General features: G+C 50.0%; 6 protein-coding genes across 6 annotated transcripts; 3 read left to right on the forward strand and 3 right to left on the reverse strand.

Moving 5' to 3' along the window:
* Positions 1-407: 407 nt before the first annotated feature.
* Positions 408-3,278, forward strand: LTR64_004425 (uncharacterized protein; the record flags this gene model as incomplete). Its single annotated transcript, XM_064898770.1, has 1 exon — positions 408-3,278. One exon carries the CDS (start codon positions 408-410, stop codon positions 3,276-3,278), a length of 2,871 nt encoding a protein of 956 aa, XP_064754727.1.
* Positions 3,279-3,630: 352 nt separating this feature from the next.
* On the forward strand, positions 3,631-5,357 carry COQ6 (putative ubiquinone biosynthesis monooxygenase; the record flags this gene model as incomplete). The annotated part of the gene is made up of 2 exons (XM_064898771.1): positions 3,631-3,817; positions 3,868-5,357. 2 exons carry the CDS (start codon positions 3,631-3,633, stop codon positions 5,355-5,357), a joined length of 1,677 nt encoding a protein of 558 aa, XP_064754728.1.
* A 211-nt stretch (positions 5,358-5,568) lies between these two features.
* Positions 5,569-8,239, reverse strand: RIM13 (cysteine protease; the record flags this gene model as incomplete). Its single annotated transcript, XM_064898772.1, has 2 exons — positions 5,569-7,527; positions 7,580-8,239. The coding sequence occupies 2 exons, from the start codon at positions 8,237-8,239 to the stop codon at positions 5,569-5,571; spliced, it is 2,619 nt and encodes an 872-aa protein (XP_064754729.1).
* A 649-nt stretch (positions 8,240-8,888) lies between these two features.
* Positions 8,889-9,790, forward strand: ANT1 (ADP/ATP carrier protein; the record flags this gene model as incomplete). The annotated part of the gene is made up of 2 exons (XM_064898773.1): positions 8,889-9,342; positions 9,396-9,790. The coding sequence occupies 2 exons, from the start codon at positions 8,889-8,891 to the stop codon at positions 9,788-9,790; spliced, it is 849 nt and encodes a 282-aa protein (XP_064754730.1).
* Positions 9,791-10,330: 540 nt separating this feature from the next.
* Positions 10,331-13,787, reverse strand: LTR64_004429 (uncharacterized protein; the record flags this gene model as incomplete). The annotated part of the gene is made up of 3 exons (XM_064898774.1): positions 10,331-10,380; positions 10,434-10,508; positions 10,565-13,787. The coding sequence occupies 3 exons, from the start codon at positions 13,785-13,787 to the stop codon at positions 10,331-10,333; spliced, it is 3,348 nt and encodes a 1,115-aa protein (XP_064754731.1).
* An 842-nt stretch (positions 13,788-14,629) lies between these two features.
* MYO1_1 (class II myosin) lies at positions 14,630-18,518 on the reverse strand (the record flags this gene model as incomplete). The annotated part of the gene is made up of 2 exons (XM_064898775.1): positions 14,630-18,466; positions 18,516-18,518. 2 exons carry the CDS (start codon positions 18,516-18,518, stop codon positions 14,630-14,632), a joined length of 3,840 nt encoding a protein of 1,279 aa, XP_064754732.1.
* Positions 18,519-19,055: the final 537 nt, after the last annotated feature.

A 19,055-nucleotide genomic window follows, 5' to 3' on the forward strand; every position in this document is an offset into this window, starting at 1 on the left:
AACAAACCAGATCCAGCATCGCCTGAAAGTGTCAATCCTGGCGCTACTTACAGGACCCTTTACGGCTGGGTTTCAATCACACGCTCGTGGAAGCGAAGGACATGATGCATATGGTCGCATAAACAGATAGCAAGGGCGGCCAAAGGCTCTCGTGACTAGTCATGAAGGGTGATAACGACCTTACACCAAAACACTATTCTGATTTGGCACTTTGCCACAGCATATGCAGATAGCGCACAAGGTTCGCACAACTGCCATTTCTAGTCGAGCAGACCGCACTTGCCTGTCTCATCTCAGCCTTGGTGGACTACGCATTGTCAGGCGCAACGAGGGTTATCGTCGCCTAAGAAGTACATACAGGCTCTTACCGACAACACCCAGCAGACAGAGCTACTCACTTCATCAAAATGTCGTCTCTCAGACCTGAATCTGCGGCAGCTATGACAGCTCACCGCCGAGAAGCCGTACGTTTGGCAAAAGTTCAAGAAAAAGCGATTATCGATAAAAGTATCCGCACTGGACAGCAGCCACCGGGCTATGCCTTCGACGAGTTGATTGGCAAAGGTAGCTTCGGTCGGGTCTACAAGGGTAGACAAGGTGCAACTGGTAAGGTCGTCGCTATAAAAGTGCTTGATATTGATGAAGCCGACTTTCAGGCTTTTGGCGATATGCGAGACGAGCAAATTCGAGACTTCAACAAAGAAATCGCAATCTTACGACGGGCGCAAGAAAGCGGTGCAGTGAATCTGAATCAGATGATCGAAGCGTTGCCCGTGCACAGCCAGTTGTGGTTGGTTTGTGAATATTGCCCTGGTGGCAGTGTAAAAACACTTATGCGCGCGACAAAAGATAGGCTCGAGGAAAAATACTTGATTGTGGTCGCACGGGAATTAGCAAAAGCCTTGAAGGGGTTGCATCAAGCTGGCATCATGCATCGCGATGTCAAAGCTGCAAATGTACTTATCCATGAAAGTGGTGGTTTAGAACTCTGTGACTTTGGTATCGCGGCAGCCATCGAGGGTCAAACAGACAAAAGGCGTACCTTTGTGGGTACGCTGCATTGGATGCCACCGGAACTATGGGCCGACAAGCCTGAATACAACGATGAGGTAGATGTCTGGGGTTATGGCTGTACTCTATATGAATGCGCTACAGGCACACCACCAAACAGTGACGTCCGAGAACGGCAGCAACTCAAAGTTCGGATGAGAAGGTTGAAGCAGTCGATCGAGCTGCCCAACAAAGAAGGTCTGGACTTCAGCGACGGGCTCAAGTCTCTTACGAAATTCGCATTGAACCCAGATGCAGCCTCGCGACCATCTATGCACGATATTTTACAGCATGAATACCTTGCTGACACTGAAGAGAAATATCCGACTAAGTGTTTAACAGAATTGGTGCAGCAATATTATGCCTGGCTATTTGGAGGTGGACAGAGAATGTCACTCTTTATGCCTGGGGGCGCAGTCGCCGCATCGGAGATGCAGGATGATCTAGGTAACACGATGACAGAGGAATGGAATTTTAGCATGACACAAGAGTTTGAGAAAAGAGTTTCGACAATTTTAGAGATACCAGACTTGTCGAGCCTAGCTCAATTCGAGCTGGGGGAGGAAGAGATAACGCCAAGAGCTGCGCCAGGCACTGCAGGCCTCCTATCACCCTGGACACCAGTGACTGCGACTGAGCGAGCCAATTTTGAACTACGAGTGCAGCGTGGTGAAGGATTAGCCAGCTTGTTTAGTCCCGAAGGACCAGCTTATGAATACAAGCAGAAGCGAGATTTCATACCAATACGAGAACCAGCTAATCGTACGTCAGATCTACCTTTTAGAGCAATGGCAGATGACAGACCCACCTCGATAGCATCGATCTCGATCGATCTTGGCGACTTTGATGAAGAGGACTATGCGGTTGCTGCTCCTCGCACGGGTGATGGCAGCATACAGACGACCTTCGCAGCTGCTACACCTCACAAGGAGGAGCCAGCATTTATCCTTCCAGATGCAGCCACGATCCGTGCTAGGCGTGCGGACTCGAAAGGACCAAAGGAGGATACTAGACAAGATCTGACAGCGAAACGTTCTTCTTCAGCAGATGAAGTGACGGATCCTACAGCACAAGACTGGACAAGCAAACGCGACTCAAGTACTCCTCAAGTACAGGAGCCTGCCGAAACCACACCCACAATGCAAACGAGTCGGCCACAGGAACGGAATACAATGGGCTGGAGTTTTGCAGCAGCAATGAGCGAGGTCGCCGAACCACCCTTACCATCCGACGAGCCTTCAACGGCATCAGAGGACGAGGAACTCTTTCATGACAGTCCTAGAAAACAGGACAAGGCGAGGAAGCATGCAACGATGGAGTGGTCCTTTACATCAGCCATGGCCGAGGCTGGAGATGGAACAGACGAGGACGACGAAAGTCAAAGAACTCCAGGGAGACACGCGCGGCCAACACCTTTACTCCGTACTCACACGATGCCAGTCACGACCATGGAAGTACAGGACGTATATGAAGATTATTCACGACCTAGCACATCCCTCTCCATGGCATACTCCGAAAGCTCAATGAGCTCTACTGACTTCGATCCCTTCTCATTAGACAAGAGACTGCCATATGAAGAAGATGGACCTGGCGATGCTGAGTTCGACGATCCTGGCCTCAGCGATTTCTATGCTTCCCGAGGACGAACGATGGTACCGTCAGATATGTCAAGTCCCGGGCCGGATATTGGCATGACTATTACACCACATATGAACGGACATACAGCCTATCAAGCAGGTAGTCCAGCAAGAATGAGCGAGAACGGATTTCCAGGACCTGTTGTTAATGGATCTTCGAGCACTGTCACGACTCCTGTTTCTGCACGGCGGTCGCCTAGAGGTCCATCATCACCACGACACCTAGGTCATATTAGAGGTAATGGCAGTGGCGCAAGTCGAGGGTCGGAGAGTTCAACTGGTAGCACCAGGACTACTCACAATCTGTCGACGAGCGTAAGTACGAGCCAAGGTTCTGGAAGCAGTGGAACAGGTCTTAACGGGTATTCCACGTCTCGTGCTTTCCACCTACCTACACCAGCACCGCCCAGTATTTCCGCTATGTCTGGCGACGCAAGTCCCAATACAATACAGCGGGAGCTTGACCGTCTGCTGGACGAATTTCAGGATGCTCTTGGCTTAGCAGCGGATATCATCAGTGAGGCTGGAAGAGGAAGGGCAAGGAGACGCAAAATGCCTGAGAGTGGCAGTGAGTGGGAGGATGATGATTGAAATGAGGCTCGCTGGATGAAAAATGATAGGAGACTGTATAATATCATACCTTGGCGCAGGATCCTGGAAATTTCAGATAATACCCCATAGCAAGTGTGACCTTACCGCAACATTGTAGACGAGCTTTTAAGCCGAGTGGTTAATAGCATGAAGAAGTCGACTAGCCACGCGTGCGTAGCCAGTCCTTGACATATCGCCTGTCAAGATAAGACACGTTGAGGCTGTATTACCCTGATATTCACTTACTCTTTGACCCAGGAAGTGGCATTTGACGAATGTCACGTGATGAGCTTCTACCTTCCACTCGATATTCTTCTATTCAAAGCTATCAATATTTCTACTAATCGACGACATGTTATCACGGTCAGCATCAAAAAGCTCGAGGTATATCTGCAAAGCATGTCGTTCTACTATCAATGCCAGTCGCAAGCGCAAATTTGGAACGAATAGCATTACCTTAAATCCAACCTCCGACGATATCTACGATGTGGTTACAGTAGGCGGCGGACCAGTAGGTCTCGCTCTACTCGCGGCATTAAGTAGGTCTTCCTCATGTACTCTACTTGTACACAGCTCATCTTGTGTCTAGAAACCTCACCTTCCACATCACACCTGAAATGCTTACTGGTCGAGTCACAGTCCTTAGCCAAGCAGAAATCATGGTCGTTACCGCCAGACGCATATTCGAATCGCGCCAGCAGTATCACACCCACGAATCAGTCGTTCCTTGAAGCAATAGAAGCATGGCGTCATCTGGACTTGACGCGTGTTCAACCCTACGATGAGATGCAAGTCTGGGACGCGGGTAATGCTGCGAGTATTCAGTTTGACTGGTCGGCTGAAGCGATCAAGTATAATGCGCCTCTGAGAACGGTGGCGACCATGGTAGAGAACTCCAATCTTAGCAGGGGTTTATTGAGACGGATCGAGGACGTTGGTGCTGAGGAAAGCTTGATGAGTGGTTGGAATGTGAAGGGTATTGGAAATGGTATTGATGACCCTGAGGGATGCAACTTGTCGACATGGCCTGTCCTCGAATTACAGCAGATAGGCTCAGAAGGATCGCAAAACACGAAACAGATCGCTACCAGGTTACTCATTGGGGCTGACGGAATCAATTCGCCAGTAAGAACATTTGCGGGCATTAACACGAACGGATGGGACTATGGTCGACACGGAGTCGTAGCAACTCTACAAGTGGAATCTTCATCTGATCCAGCCTCACCATTTCAGAATTCAGTATCGAACGACGACTTTGACTCAGCGCTCGAAGACTTCCTCTCAGACGACCCGAAGTCCAGTTCAAGCTCTTCACAACCAAATTTCGAAAACATCACCCCATCAAACCGTGCCACAGCCTTCCAACGCTTCCTCCCAGCCCTCGGCGGCCCCATCGCAATCCTCCCCCTTCCAAACAACCACGCCAGCCTAGTCTGGTCAACCACACCCCAAATAGCCAGCTACCTCAAATCCCTCTCACCCTCAGCCTTCACAGCCACGGTTAACGCAGCCCTCCGCCTCGAACAAGTCGACATCCAATACCTCTTCTCCCTTCCCACTACCATCTCCGAACCAAACAACACCACCCCCCACGAATCCGAACTCACATGGCGTCTCCAACACACAAAATCAACCCTCCCATCCCGCTCTCCACCCTGGATCACCGCCCTCCAACCCAACACCATCGCCTCCTTCCCCCTCCGCCTCCGCAACGCAACATCCTACATCGCACCGCGTATCGCCCTAGCAGGCGACGCAGCACATACCATCCACCCCCTCGCCGGCCAGGGCCTGAATCTCGGTCTTGGTGATGCGGAGTGTTTATCGCGTACGATCAGGTACGCGGTCGAGCATGGGATGGATATTGGGGATTTAATGGCGTTGCAGGGATATAGTGGGGAGAGGTATGCGGCTGCGGTGAGGGTGAGTACGGGTGTCGACTTGTTGAATAAGGTTTATCAGATAAGTAGTGGGGATGGGTTGGTGGGGAGTTTGTTAGGGGCGGCGAGGGGGTTAGGGATGAGGGCTGTGGGTATGGTGCCTGGGGTTAGGGAGGCGATTATGAGGACTGTGGATTGAGATGTTGTGGGAGGATGATGGAGGGGTAGGTAATGAGTAAACCTTGTAAAGTTACTTGGTGGTGATATTGTCTTAGTATACAGCTGGTCGAATCCATACGGCAGCATATAACAGGAGTAACACTAACGTATACAATCTGTGCAACGTTCGAAGCCAACAACCACGAACGTTGTCACTCGCGACCTACTGCTACTCTCATTGTCGAGATTGGTCAATCGTCAAGCGGTGCCCAGGCTCCTACCTCGATACTCTCTTCAGTCAATACCTCCACCTGCAACACATTCGCATCCTTGCTCTCTGTAGAAGCCTGCTGAGGCTTTTCAAGCACAAGCCAAAGCCCACCATTCTGAGACGATGCCAGACTTGCATTCAAATCAATATCTTCAATCCTCAATCCAGATTGTATGTTTGCGTATTCTGCCTCGTCGGTGGAAGACGTAACGACACAATTCCTGTACGGACCCTGTCCTTGCTCGATGGACATCTTGAAAAGACTTGAAGAAGATCCTTTCATCTGCCATGCTTTGAAGAGTGCCCTGGTCACACGTGTAACTTTCAGCGGCGCTATGACTTTGGTTGTACCGTTCTCGAAGATGGCTGGTGCTGGCTTGATGCTCAATCTGCCGCTTCCCTCTGGCAAAAGCGGCTTGATCATATACTCGGCTGGTCCAAGAGTGGTATAGAAATCGAGCTGGAATTTGGACAATTGGCCTGGCTCGAAGGTAGAGCAGATAATGGTGTAGGAGCCTCTCTGTAGGATCGTTTCAACAACAGTTGAGCCTCGTTTGTAATCCCCGGATTGTGATACGGTATCTCGTTTTCTCAATTTCGTAATCCTCCGTCGGTCGCTAGATAGGATGAGAATTTTCACGTGAAGTCCAAGGTTCAATTCCGTAGAAGCAGTGTCGGAAAGCGACTTGAGGACGATGACTGCCCTTGATTCTCTGCCGACTTGTAGAGTGAACTGTGGGTTTTGTAGATAGGTGGAAGATCCAGCGTTACCACCTGCTGTTGATCTTGTCCATGCCGCCATGATACTAACAGGCTGTCCGTACGTATCTGATGCTTCATCTAGCTCTACTGGACAATTTGAAAAGGCAGATATGGTGAAGTTATGTTTGCCACGTGGCAGATCCTGACTGACAGCGACGATGGAGTAGTTCATCTTTGCTTCGGCATGAAACCGAAGCAAAGTGTTTGGCGAATCGACAAATGGTCCTCTGACCCGAGCGTTGTCACTTGAGAACACCGTTTCGCCATATTTGTTGAAGAGGTATAGACTAATATATCCATTGCTGCCGTGATTTTCGACGCTGTAATCGCCCGTTCTGAAATGCCGATTAAGCAAGATCCAGAGCTGACCAGCTCTACGAGTCCTGACCGAAAATTGTGGATTGTCTATGAGAAGATGACCAGCTTGCATAACTTCAGACAAATGCCAAGTGAAATGTCTATCTTCTCTGTGACTGAACAGATTCGGGTTCCAATTCAGGTACATATGCTCGAAATACTGAAAAACGAGGTTGAAGTCCATCCAGAATGTACCTGGCTCCATTTTTTCGACCTCGCCGCCCGACTGAGGAGACTGTGGCGCGCCCTCTTCATGGCCCGGATGTGGTCGATATCTTGTAGCACCTTTCCAAACATCGCCATCGGCCCACGGGTTTTTGATAAGTATCTCACGGACATCGTCATTCTCTTTCATGTCAAGCACAGCATAATCATGCTCGGCTCCTAGCCCAAGCAGCTGTTGTTCTCGTCGACCGAGCTTACCAGTTCCTAGGGTACACATGACTTGACCGTCGTTGAAAGCAGGGTGTATCTCGTCCCACAAGGACCGTGGCTCGACATCATCGTCGTGCAGGAAGACCTGTTGTGGCATCCAACCAGTAATGACAGCCAGATCGGTGCCAGAATTACTGCCGGGGAAGTTGTAGCCACCACGAACTTTTAGATAGGCCTTTTCCACAATGGCGGGCCACACCAAACCAGGCTGTGAGCGATCGACGACATGCAAGACTCGGGAAGATTTGGAGGTAGGAAGCCTGTCGTCAATGTCGACACGTCGCCAACAGCCATTGAAGTATAGGCGCAGAACATACCTGCCGTTAGCAGATTCGCATGGTTGGTCAGAGTTGTGATCATAAGGGTATACTATCTGACCGTATAACTAGATCTATTAGATACCTGATAGTAATAGCGGAAAGTCGACCTGTACTTACGCGCTTATGGCCTCTTTCTATTCTTGAAGCGCCAACACAGAAGCTCGCGATGACCGAACAGTCTGGGGCAACATCTTGTACCATATCCAAGGAGCCTAGGGAAATCATGGTGGCCTCGTTAGGAAGGAGCTGACCATTTTTCTCGACGCGAACGTGAGCAAAAGCGTCCTTTGGTCGCTTCCAACCAGCGAAGTGCTTGAGCTGAGCCTCGGAAAGTGTGAAGTCGAAATCGTCAGTAAAAAAATCATTTCCCTTGAGTTCAAATTCTTCTTGCGATGGAGGAGCTGTCCATTGTTTGAAGATTGCACCATTCAGCTTGGAACTTTCAAGCAGGATGATCTTTTCTCGGGTGGTCAAGACTCTTTGCGAGACAGGATATGGGACTTCAATTCGAGCACGTTTTTCAGCATTCACGGTTGGCTTACAGTCGTGGCGCACTTTCAATTCTTCTGCTCGCGAAATCAATTGTTTCGTCTTTCGATCCAGTCTCCTCCTATCATCTGGAGAGGCAGCGAGTTTCAGAGCTCGCATGTACAGCTCTGCTGCAGAGATAGCAGCTTCGAGCTGGGTCCCGCTGCCATCATGGGCACTGACTCTTTTCTCAGCAGCAATAGCTTTTGCTTCAACGTCTTGCAAGGCTTTCGTAGAAGCTGCTGACATGATTCTGGGTTTTGGTGATTCAAAGTTGCGAAATTCTTCGGGCTGGATATGCCTAGACCTCATCCCCAGCTCGTCCATACGGAAGCTCTCCGACTACAAGCGTACGTCATTTAGGCATGTGGGTTGTGGCTTGTGTGAGGAAAATGGCAGCCGAGGTCCAAGTGAAGTTGCGAAGTCTATGGCAGATGGCTTCGCTTCTCTCGATCTTGTCAAACAACGATTGTCTGGCAGGAGCGTCTCGCGTGAGGCTGGTGTTCTTTTCCAACAATTATAAGCCTGCTTCAATATCTAGCCATACCACCTCATCCGCGCTCGTCGAGCAGCGACAGCAACCTCCACATCACGTCACGACCGCAAGCTCAACTTGGACTCAAGATATAGCAGCACATCACATATCACAGCATATGTCTAACTCTAAACCCGCCGCTCTGCCACCCTGGGGTGTAGCGGTAGCAGGTGCTACAGGCGCTGTCCTAGCTAATGCTCTGGTATATCCTCTAGACATGTGAGTGCTGTAGAAGACTGAGCCGACTAGGACTGACCAGCAGATAGCGTCAAGACAAGACTACAAGTACAAGTCAGAAGCCAGAAAACGGGCAATGTACCATTAACAACCAACGACCGTCACTATGATTCGACTCTTGACGCTATGCGCAAGATCGTGGCAGATGAGGGAATCGAAGGATTATACAGTGGATTGAGCGGGAGTCTTCTTGGTGTCGCTTCCACGAATTTTGCATACTTCTATTGGTACTCGGTGGTACGGCAAGCATATACAAAATGGGCTGCAACTGGTGCACCACCAAACACTTCAGTCGAACTTTCTCTGGGAGCTATTGCTGGCGCTCTCGCACAATTGTTCACCATTCCAGTAGCTGTCATCACTACGAGACAACAAACTCAGCCAAAAGGCGACAAGAAAGGCATGATTGAGACCGGCAGAGAAGTCATCAACAGCGAAGACGGCTGGACAGGGCTCTGGAGAGGTCTAAGGGCTTCTTTAGTCCTCGTGGTCAATCCCTCAATCACATATGGCGCATACTCGCGCCTGCGGGAAGTATTCTTCCCAGGTAGACTTGCCCTCAAACCCTCCGAGGCATTCTGTAAGTCTCCCTCTCCTCCAGAACCCACTCCCTACTAATCATCCCACCCACAGTCCTCGGCGCCCTCTCCAAATCCATCGCGACCCTCGCAACCCAACCTCTCATCGTCGCTAAAGTCGGCCTCCAATCACGACCACCCCCAGCCCGCGCCGGCGTCCCCTTCAAGAGCTTCCAAGAAGTCATGTCCTACATCATCGAGCACGAGGGCTACATGGGTCTGTTCAAGGGTATCGGTCCACAACTCCTGAAAGGCGTGCTAGTACAAGGCTTTTTGATGATGACGAAAGAAAGAGTTGAATTGTTGTTCGTGCTGTTGTTCGCATATTTGAGGACTGTGAGGCAGAAGCAGTTACAGAAGGCGGCGGATGTGGTTAAGAGTAGGGCGATTCCGGCTGCGGAGGCTGTTTTGGACAAGGCGAAGCAGTCTGTGCCGATTCAGACGAGGTAAAAAAAGGTGTGGTCTTGAAAACAAGGATGTGGATCGTATATGGAAACTATGGAAGAAGGAATCCGAGACGTTTCATTTTGCAATATGTGGTAGCCTGAAACTGTCAGCCACTTGAAGCACTGGAGATGGGTTATTTTGCAGCTTAATCATCTGTGTCCAGAATCTACCTACTATCGAAAGAGTAGGATAACGAGATCTCCTACGTCAGTGTGACGGATTCCGTGGCATATTTACGGGAGATATATTCGTTGAGGAGCTTTCGATTGATAGTGGGTCTACATGTAGCAGGCGAATAAAGATGACAATTCCGAGTAGAGATGAGCGCAAGAAGAAATGCGCTTCTTTGATATCCGTTATCTGCAACAACTTGTTGTTAGTATTTCAGAGGCTCTGCTGCTTTCAAATCGGGTTGGAGTATGATCTCATGCTTGTTAATGCAGTAAAACATTCTACCATGCACTCATATGTACACTACAACAGCCTCGCACCACTAACACGACCAGCTATTCTCATGACCCAAGAGCTTTCAAGAATGGCTCTCTATACATGGAATTGGCTCTTGGCTTTCATCTCAATGGCTGATTTCAGCGCTACACACGTTGTTAGTTTATGATCTACTGGGATTTGACACGTCAAGACTTACCATCACACGTCTTCTTCGCATCTCCAAACAACATCTTCGTCCCAGGCATGTAGAACATAGGATTGGGAACATCAGCTGTGCACCAGCATGTTAGCAAAGTAACAAGGAAGGCAAAAAACATGCTAGCTTACCATAACCACTGCTCATTCCGCGTTTCATGACGATGGTCTGTTTACTTTTCCAGGCGTGTAAGACAGGCATACCCGCAATAGGGCTCCCGGGCTCCAAAGCAATAGGGTTGACTGTGTCGTTGGCTCCGATCACAAGGGTAAGATCAGTACTTGGGAAATCGTCGTTAATCTCGTCCATTTCAAGCACAATGTCGTATGGCACCGTTGCTTCTGCAAGGAGGACGTTGCATTGACCGGGCATGCGGCCTGCGACAGGATGAATGGCAAAGCGCACGTTTACTCCTCGAGATCTGAGCATGGCTGTGATTTCACTGATGGCATATTGCGCTTTGGCCACTGCCATTCCGTATCCGACCACGATGATAACATTCTCAGCATTCGTAAGCGCTTCTGCCGTGTCGTCAATGTTGATCTCTGAGACTGTCTTGCCTTCTGTCACGGCTGCATGCGAAGTGGGAGTAGGTGCAGCAATGCCGCCGAAAAGCACGTTAGTAAGACTGCGGTTCATGGCAACGCACATGATGTAGGACAGAATTGAGCCACTGACACCGATGAGCGAACCTACAGTCGTCAGAAGTGGATTGTCCAGCATGAGACCTTCTGCAAGTAGAGCGAAACCAGAATAAGCATTCAGCACGGTGATGACCACTGGCATATCTGTGCCTCCAATCGACGCAGTTGTGGTGTAGCCTTTCAGGAAAGAGAGAACCGTACTTGCGGTCAAACAAGTAGCTGCTACTGCAGGAGCTGCAGGAGCCATCGTAACAAAAGCACCCATGGTGGCTACATTGGCAGTGAGCAAGCCGGCGTTAGTGAAGTGTCGGCCAGGAAGTTGCAGTGGACGCGACGACATCCTGCCAGCTAGCTTCATAAAGGCTACGATCGAGCCAGTGAAGGTAATACCACCAATGACAACACCTAGGTAGCCGGTGACCATGTGGAGCATGGAGATATTGGCGACATGAGCAAGGATGCTGCCGATGCTAGTAAGCACAGCGGCAAGACCAACCACAGAGTGTAGAGCAGCCACTGTCTGAGGCAGATCAGTTGGAGTGATGCGCCTGCCAATAAGTGCTCCAGCAATACCACCTACTCCTGCGAGCGCAGCAAACTGTGCAAGAACTGCTGGTGGAAACCCGACTGCAGCAAGCGAAGCCAGTATGCCGGATCCGACACCGAGTATACCGAGAAGATTGCCTTGTCGGGCTGTATTCATGGCTGACAGACCAGAGATTGAGCTGATGCACAATACACTGCTCACAAGGTAACCGGCCTGTACAAGACCTCCCATTCCAGTGGCGGCAGCAGCAAGGAAGCCGCCACCAAAGAGGACACCGGGAACAGCATAGAGCCAAGGATATTCTGCCGGATCTGTCGGTCGCTTGAACATGTCCAACATGCGTTTCGTGATGACAAAGCCACCTCCAATGTTGACACATGCCATCAACACTGATGCTGCGCCCAAGAATTGTGGTAGTGTCTCTGGTAGATAGCCACCACCCATAATGAACAAACCACCTACCCCAACCATGCCCGAGATAGCATTTGTGACACTCATGAGAGGCGAATGCAAAGCAGGACTGACACCCCATACGACGCGATAGCCTATCAGCCCAGCAAGACCAGTGGTAAAAATGTTGCTCATAAATAGTGGTGAGGTGAACTTGCCTAGGGCCAACATGGTACCCATCCCAGCTGTGACAGTAGTGACTTCTCTAACAGTTCTCTGCCATGGTGTCAGTGCGACCACTTCTTCCACTTGGATAGCCTTCGGAGCAGGGGCTGGTGTTGGAGGTGGTGCTGCTCGAGGGGCTGGTGGCAATATTTGTCCGTTCTGAGTCACAATAGCCCCTCGTACGACTTCATCCTCCAAATCAATCACAAAGTTGTTGTCCTTGGACATAGAAAGCAGGAATTTGGTAATGTTGTTTGAATATAATGTCGAGGACTGTGTTGGCAGGCGAGAAGGAAAATCTGTATAGCCGATGACTGTCACACCTTCATAGACAGAAGCAGTACCGGGGACAGTCGCCTCACAATTACCACCTGACTCTGCTGCAAGGTCGACAATCACTGAACCAGGACGCATAGCAGCGACGTGTTCTTTCAGGATCAGACGAGGTGCAGGTCTGCCAGGAATCATGGCTGTAGTAATGACAATGTCCACATCTTTTGCCTGCTCCATGAACAGCTTCATCTCGGCGTCAATGAACTCTTTTGACATTTCTTTGCCATATCCACCAGCACCAGAGCCATCTTCCTGAATAGTAACCTCAAGAAACTCGGCACCTAACGACTGTACTTGTTCTCTAGCAGCTGATCTGGTATCGAAGCCTCGAACGATGGCGCCCATTCTCTTTGCAGTCGTGATTGCTGATAAACCTGCAACACCTGCACCAATTACGAGTACTTTTGAAGGGGGGATCTTGCCCGCAGCAGTTGTCTGACCAGTCATGAATCGACCGAAGTGGTTTGAAGCTTCTAGAACGGCCTTGTATCCTGCTGAGTTGGCCATAGAGCTCAGAGCGTCGAAGACCTGGGCTCTCGAGATGCGAGGTATCATATCCATGGCAAAAGACGTTGCTCCTTGAGCAGCGATAGCATCCACCAACTCTTTATTTTGCATTGGCTGTAGCATTGAGATGATTACGGTGCCCTGCTTCAACACGTCGACTTCGTTGTTGGGACTATCAGTGCGTGGAGCTCTCACTTTCAGAACGATGTCGCTTTCTGTCCATATCTGACTCTGCGTTACTATTGTGGCTCCAGCAAGTTCGTACATAAGGTCGGAAAAGGTGGCTTGCTCTCCAGCTCCTTTCTCGACGAGGACTCTGCAGAACCCCTTCTTGCGTAGAAGGGAAACATTCTGAGGTGATATGGCCACGCGACGTTCTCCTGGGTAAGTCTCTTTGGGAATGCCGACAGTAAGCTGGTCGTAAGGTCTCTGCTCAGGTAGTGTCGACAGGGCGTGTCGACCTAGGCACGAAAGAGACGTCGAGCATGGCGTCAAAGCGAGAGGACGACTCTGGGAGGCCGTCCAAGGTTGTGGTACTAGGTAGCGTCGCCCACTCGTCAATGTATGTAGTGTCCTGTTGCGAAGCTGCCATGTTGTCTTCTTGACTGGTAGATATGTCGAGCGAAATAGCGTCGAGCTGCTCGAAGGACCATAGTAACGCAAAGAAGGTGTGCCCCAACAAGGAATCTGTGAGACGCGTGAAGCCATATTTCCGGTCCCCGGTCTATTTCTGCTCACCGCATGAGAATGGCAGCGGGGTTCCTCGTGAGATCCGATCTCATTCGCCGATTACTCACGGCACAAACGTTGTTATTATCATCAGCCCAACCTGGATACTAGAATTGTTAGTTGTAGCAAGTGTGGCTGCTCGTTGGCAGATGTTAGCGAACGCGTCGACAAAAGCCAATGCTTGATGAAAGAGATTGGGACGGTGAGCAAAATCCGCTCGTGAAGCTATCGTGCTAGGCAATATCGTACAACACAGTAGAACGAGTGTGGAAAAGAACCGCGGTAGAGGCTGGCAGGGTACACGTCCTTCGGCGTGAGTAGATGCCAGGAACTATCGAGCTGCACGAGTCCATACGGACGATCATCGCGTGGTACTCGCTGTCCATCTTGCAACTGACCTCTAGAAAAGCTTCCAATTGTGACAAGCGCTGGATCCCCCCAGCTTGAATGCTACCTCGCTCATGCGCGTGATGAGAAGACAAGAGTGCCTGCACCCTCCAGAATTTAGCTTATGCGGGGTACCTGTGGGGGAAAGGAGATCCACTTGCCGCACACGAAGGTCGTGCATAATCTCAACCTGGCGCTCAGCGCGTCGTGCTAGTGATATTGCATGCATTTTGTCAGCGACGGCAACAGACATGCTGAACTTCGTAGAACGATAAGGGAGGAAATGGTATTGAACGTCAGTGCTGGAGGCAAATATCTGATTTTACGAAGAAAAGCCAGCAGCCTGACAATGCTAATTCTTGCTAGAAGAGCCGCTGAGGAGATCCTCACTTTCCCACAACATCAAATAACTCCTAACTATGTCCCTACTGAGCTCACCAGTCATCGCCGTTGTCGTCTCTTCTATGGCTCATGGCGCTTTGTCTTGCTCTTAGTGCCTCCGCCAAACCTCCTGCTAAACTTCCTCCACCTATACTGTTAGGCGTAGCTCGACCGGAATCTGTCCCGCTACCATTACCCAGACTGACAGCACTATCACGTTGAGGTGGTGCAGGAGCTGGCTTGCGACCACTGGGCACTGGCCGTTTTGTTGGCGGTATAGGTGGCGTCGACCTGCCTTTGGCCGTTCCGTCGACTGCACCATTTAGAGCCGCAGCTGGTGTCGGTCGTGGTGGTGCAACAGGAGGAGGTGGAGGTGGTGCTGCTCTCGTCTGCTCGATTTCCTCTACATATGCCGATGGTGCCCACCCTTGCGCACCGGTCTTGGGGTTCTTACATAACCACCAACCGTTATTTTCCTTCTGTGACAGTTCGAGGACTTCTCCCGCCCTGATCGTCAATTGGTTAGCTGCTGGCGACTCAAAATCATACTTGACTTTGACATGAGGTTTGTCAGATACTGGAGCTGCCGCAGCTGGTGGAGGAGGTGGTGGCGGTGGAGGAGCATGTCTACCTGAAGAAGCTGATTCGTTGCGTGGGTGCCCGTTGGTTTGCAGCATTCCAGATACAGGAACTGGTTGCGTCACGGCGGCGTATATGCTGGTCTGATTAGTACTGGCTGCAGGTGTAGGCACCGGCCGTTGTACTGCTGGACTAGCGGCTGTAGCAGGTGTGGGTATAGGTCTCGAAGTGGCGGGGACAGCGGCTGGTGCAGGTCTTGGAGCAGGTTTTGGTCGAGAAGCCATTTTGGAGGGCTGACCACCAGGACCACCAGGTCGTAGTAGTTTTCCACTCTTGATAGGTCTCACGACAGCTTTGCCTCTTGGTGTCGGTCGTGAGATCGAGTTAGGCGGCTCGCCAGGGCCGACGTGGATAGTACCTGATTTGTAAGTATCGTCCCGAGCAACAGCTGGATCTTTGATAGTCTTCACTGTTGCCAGCTTTCCAGGTTTCTTGTTGTATTGTAAGTGGTCGGCGAGTTGCAAGTTGATACCACCTGGAGATACAGTCTTGAACTGCAGGAAGAACTCGGTCTTGAAGACACAGTTGATCAGCGGATCTGGTTCTTGAGGTGAGCCAACGCCAAGGACGAACCAGTCGTCTTTGAGATTAGACGCCGATATGAACTTGACAGACCCGTTGGAAATGGTCCTCTCTGCTGATATCTGTAATTGGTTGTTCAGAACTTGCTGAACGACGATGTAGATAGATTTCGGCGTAAGGATCAGAACGCGTGGCATACGTGTTGAAGATCGTCCGAACTTCGAGACCAGCAGCTCGCACCGAGCCGAGAAGATACATCGTTCCTGACCCCCAAGATGGATGGCGTCACGTATGACCTGGCCCGGACCACGAGGCATGTTGACGCCCAGGTAATCTCCAAAGAAGCGACGCGAGCCCAAGAGACTATATCTGCGCCTCTCCTTGCGGCCTTGCAGAATGCGATGACCTTGGTCTCTGAACTCAATTTCCTTGATTCCAATCTTGGATTTGCGCCAACATCTCTGTATTCTCGTGGCTGCTTCAGCTCGATAGCGGAGGTAGTTGCGCCATGCACGTTGAATACGTATGGCCATATTGTGCCAGTAGCGATCACGCATTGTCTCGAGACCAAAAAGCGTTTCTGGAGATTTGACAAATGCTTTTGTGACACCAATCTGGTATTCTTCTTTCGGAATACTCGTGTCTTCAAAGATGATCTTGACTGCCTGTTCCATAGGTCCTGTATATGTATACTCTCCCGCATAAGACAGTCGTGGCGATAAGAGAGCAAATCTTTCGACGAATTTATCAAATGCTTGTCGGTAAGCAAAACCAGCTCTTCTGATACGAACATTTTCCTGCAGACCTAGATATTTGATCTGGTGCATCACGTTTTCGTTGTTAAATTCTTTTGGCGATTTGTTCTCGTTAGGCTTGATGGTTCGGATATATGATGGCTGAGCTTGCATGAGAGTCTCGACAAGTTCATTGGCGGATTGCTTGATCTTGTCGCCAGCAGTCGGCGGTCGTCTCTTGTCATCTTGGTTGACTCGATCAGGGAACAGCTCATGTGCGAAGGCGTTTGAGCTCTCGTCAATCAGGTTGAGCAGATCCTTTGCCAGTTGGTCTTTGTTCTTGTCTGTCATACCTTGCACTTTGTAATGAACATCACCTGCATAGTGCTTGATGATGAATTGACCCTGCCGATTTTCGAAGTTGGCATTATCGGAAAGGAAATTGAGTCTGCCAACGAAAGTCTGGTCAGCCGCGCCAGAATCAGCATGAGCCGTTGCACATGCATCGTTCAAAGCTGCGAACACACCAGGAGGTCGCTTGTCCTCGATCAGTGAGCAAACAACCTTGTTGTCGAAGTACTTGATGGGAGTCCACTGAATCTGTTCACTAGCATATTCATCCTGCTCGGCCTTGAGCGTTAATTGGATGAAAATTTGTTGCAATTTTTCGTTGACATAGTTGATGCACAGCTGTTCGAACGAGTTATTCTCGAAAATCTCGAAGCCGTAGATATCTAGGATACCAATAGTGGTTTCAACCTTCGCTCTGGTTTGTAGCGATTTGTTTGTTCGGGCGACGATCCAGTCGAAAAGATTGAAGTAAATAGCTTTGGCCAGAGCGTCTCGGACGGCGACGGCTTGTACAGGATTCAGAGGAGACTCATAGACAGAGCCGCGACGACCACCACCACGAGCAGTCTCCACGATTCTGATGGTTAGTGCTTTATTCACGTGAGCTGCGTCTACCTCGAGCAGATAGGCGAAGAAGTCGACAACAGATTGGTCTGCAATATCAACACCACCTTGATCGTTTTCCCGGAACGTGACATTTCCTAGCCACAATATCGCAGCTAGCATGCGGAAGATGTTGTCTTGTTCTGGCTTAGTAAGGCCGATAATCTTCATAGCATCCAGCGTCTCCTTGAAGTCCGCATGATCGTCAATACCCTGCACATCATAACATTTCGATCGACTCGTGTAGACGTAAGATTGTGGCTGCTGTACACCAAAAATCTCGCGGTACTCTGATGAAGCAGCCTTGGTGAACTGGTAAAATATGTGGAAATTTCTCTCGTTCGTGATCTGGCCAACAACACGGGACTTTTCGAGCAGATAATTCGTAACCTTAGCTCCTACTGGTTCTCCTTGCTGGTTGAATTCCAGTTCTAAGTACTTTCCGAACCGAGAAGAGTTGTTATTCCGCAACGTCTTAGCATTGCCAAATGATTCGAGTAGGGGGTTTGTGGCAAGGACCATATCCTTTGTTCTTTGTATCGAGGAGTCGCTACCACCAGAGACACTAGCGATGTATTGCATCAGTCGTTTGGCAGCCTCTGTCTTTCCAGCACCTGATTCCCCCGAAATAATCACGCATTGGTTGTCGTGGTAGGCTTTCATGTTGTAGTAAGAGGCTTCGGCAACCGCAAAGACATGTGGAGAGACCTCGAGGCGGTTGCGACCACGGTAGGAATCCAGAACAGCATCGGTGTAGATACCCAGATCTCGGAAAGGGTTGACAGAAACCAGCACATGACCGATGTACGTGTATATTTCTCCGTTTTCAAAACGTTTCTTCAAGTTCTCGTTGATGGCTTCGTTTGAGACTTTGCTCAGCAAGGTGAGGTCCGAAACTCCCACCTCTTTCTTCTTTGTGATCTCGAAGGCTGCCTTCTTTATTTGTGTCTGGCCATCGGCGACATCTTGAGACCTTCCCCCACCAAAGAGAGCTGCCTTTCCTGGACGGGCAGACTTGCCTTCGCGCCGCTTCGTTTGGCCCTGTATTATATTAGTAGACTATTGTGGTGAGCATGTTAGTACCTCTTACCATTGTCTTACGATTTACGGATACATAGGTAGAAAATGAGCGGTGGACAGTATAGCACAGCAATAAAAACGACAAAGGAAGAGGCGAAACAGAAGCCGCGCAATGTAAGAACGAAATCAGGCAACAAAATTGAATTGATTGAAGCACTTATCGAACAACAATGTTGTGCTTCGGGCTGCCAGACATGTTCAACTATGACGATGAACTGGAAATGCAAAGTAGTAGTCAGCGCCCAGACTAACGGTGTCACGGCACCCATCGGATGTGGCACTGCTGGCCTTGCCAAATAGCCGTCTACGTGCAGTGCGCTGGGTCAGCTTACCAGACAGTATTGCAGACTTGCCACGAATGAGGCTTGTACAGCTTGAGACGCGTTCTCTGAAGTGCTAATCCACCACTTTATACAAAAGTTCACAGTACTAGAAGAACTCCATGCTGACTGCATTCTGAACTTTACAGATCATATGTACAATATGTGAGGCTCTTCAATTACAGTAGCACGTCATGCTTTGAGCATATGCTCACAGGCTGGTTCCACCG

The sequence above is a fragment of the Lithohypha guttulata genome (assembly GCF_036872675.1).
Source record: "Lithohypha guttulata strain CCFEE 5908 chromosome Unknown scaffold_3, whole genome shotgun sequence".
Classification (NCBI taxonomy): domain Eukaryota; kingdom Fungi; phylum Ascomycota; class Eurotiomycetes; order Chaetothyriales; family Trichomeriaceae; genus Lithohypha; species Lithohypha guttulata.